The sequence below is a fragment of the Olea europaea genome, chromosome 6, assembly GCF_002742605.1.
Source record: "Olea europaea var. sylvestris chromosome 6, O_europaea_v1, whole genome shotgun sequence".
NCBI lineage: Eukaryota > Viridiplantae > Streptophyta > Magnoliopsida > Lamiales > Oleaceae > Olea > Olea europaea.
Genome location: NC_036242.1, coordinates 21,449,590 through 21,451,898, shown reverse-complemented (window position 1 = coordinate 21,451,898; position 2,309 = coordinate 21,449,590). Strand labels below are relative to the sequence as shown.

The window sequence follows — 2,309 nt, the reverse complement described above, 5'->3', positions numbered from 1 at the left end:
TTTTTTCTTGCAAAAGGTAATACTCAAATTCAATCGGAAAGTCTCTGTGGTCAATTTTGAAGCACGATAAGCACAAGCTTCTTTGAATAGTACACACAACCTTTCTTTAACACGTCAGACTGCAATTGACCCCTTGTTAAAAAAAATAAATAAATAAATAAAAGAAGAAGAAGGTTGAACCCCAACCTTGAGCGCCTCTATCGCCACGTTCCTAGATCTTTGTGAGGGAGGTAAATCGCGGGATATGTCTCAGAGACCATAGAACAAGAGCTGCATGTACATTGCGCCTACAAGAAGTCCAATTTCATATCTCAGGAATCGAACTCCTATATTGCGGCTGCCAGCAAGGCAAGAGATAACCTCACTTCTGTCCTTTGCACCACTGGACTATGCCCCGAGGGCAGCAATTGACCCCTTGTTTGATCCTCAGTGTGAGGGAGATATTACATTTTAAATAGTGAACTGATGAAAAATGTGTGACTAAAAATTAAAGAAAAATTTTAAATTTGCTTATAATATTATTTTATTAAAAAATATATATAATTGGAAATGAGTTTAAAAAAAATAAATTTTTAAAAGAATGAAAAATCAAACAAGAGTTGTGATACCCGCACCGAACACTCACATACACTGGGCCAGCAAGTGAGTTTTTTTTTTTAAGACAAGTGGATCATGTATGGGACCTATTGTTAGTGAGTCATTTTCCATCAAACAAGGGCTCAATAGCCTGTTCCCACGTGCGAAAAGAATTCAATTGTGTGGTCGTGACAGTATAAGAAGATAAGGGTTGCGTCATCTGGGCCCACTGAACATGCTTTTTCCAGTGCTGCGCGTCCACTACACGTTCCAGGAATACATGTCGGCCTTACTTCCACATATTTGTTACAATACGTTATCCGATTTCTCACGTTTTCCTCTCGTCAATATAAAGCAAGAAAAGTTTGCATCTGGGGTCCCCAAATATTGATAATATAATCCAAGTGTTTAGAATTGAGTAAAGAGTGAAAATTACGTTCGCTACTTGTTTGGTAGGGATTTTGATAATTGAATTTTTTATCTTTAAAGATAAAGTGAGTTTTATCTGTGATAGAATAATTCAAAAATAACATCTGAAATAATGAAATAACGATAAAAAAAATTGATTTTAATTGACTCAAAAACTATACCAAACAAACTCTCAATTATACATCTCTTAGAGCAAATTAGATGAAGAGGGACTCTTTCCATGGAATCGAATCTGTCGCAAAAACTTTTATTATCCATCAATAAATATATATTTTGCATAAAATTATTACCTTTATTTAAAAAAAATACGTTTGAATTTTATTTTTTTGTTTTATTAAAAATTATTTTGAGGATCAAACATTAAATTATGGACTTGTTTGGTAATAATTATGAAAATTAATTTTTTGGATCTTTAGAAAAAAAAGTGAATTTCATTTGTGGGAGAAAAAGTCAAAAATGACGATTAACTTAAAAAAGTTAGATCAAATAATTAATTTTTTAAAATAAAAAATCAGAATTAAACATGCACTATATGTCTATATCTACTTATCTCTAGTCATTCCTTAAAATTATAGCAAAAGAAAATCAAACCTGACGGAGGCAAACTAGAGTGGAAACTTAAAAAAATAAAATGAATAGAATTCCTATAAATAGTACCCTAACCAGCAGCTCTTTAATTCCAATTTCATTTTCATCTCCATTACGGATTTACCACTCGAAATTCGAGAAGTAAAATTTCCAGAGTTTGATAAAAAGTAGATAAAGTGCAAATACTTTGTGCAAACTTAACAGAATTCCCAGAATTCTTGGAGCAATTTCATATTTTCTTGATCTTCAAACAGAAGGGGATTAAAATGATGAGAACGCAATCACGAGGTCAACATGACCATCAATCCAACATATTCTACGAGCTATCTTCTTTGATTTTGAGAATTATTCGGTCGCCGTCAATGCTATCAGATTTATCCGATCAATCTCCCGCGGTGCACCGCCGTCCCACACCAAGAAGGGCGCCGTCGATGCAGCAGATTACGCCGGCTGGTTTTGTGTCGTTACTTCTGGGGATTTCTTTGGCTTTGATGCTGTGTGGATCAGTGACTTTTTTTATTGGGTTCATTTTGATGCCTTGGGTTCTTGGATTGGTTGTGGTTCTGTACTTTGTTGGGGTGGTCTCAAGCCTCTCAATGATCGGTCGAGCCATTTTGTGCCATGGGTCTGCTTCTCCTTCGGCAAAAAAATGATCCTTGTAAGAATTATTTTCAATAATCTTGCCTTTTCTGTTAATTGGATCTTACTTCAAGAAG

General features: G+C 34.6%; 1 protein-coding gene across 1 annotated transcript in view; it reads left to right on the top strand.

The window, feature by feature from the left end:
- The first annotated feature begins 1,595 nt into the window (after positions 1-1,595).
- The window catches only part of LOC111396150, a 3,280-nt gene continuing 2,566 nt past the window's right edge, over positions 1,596-2,309 (top strand). The window contains exon 1 of the mRNA XM_023022470.1: positions 1,596-2,251. Within this exon, the coding sequence (XP_022878238.1) occupies positions 1,860-2,246 (387 nt within the window). The 5' untranslated portion in view covers positions 1,596-1,859 and the 3' untranslated portion in view covers positions 2,247-2,251. The remainder of the gene's footprint in view (positions 2,252-2,309) is intronic.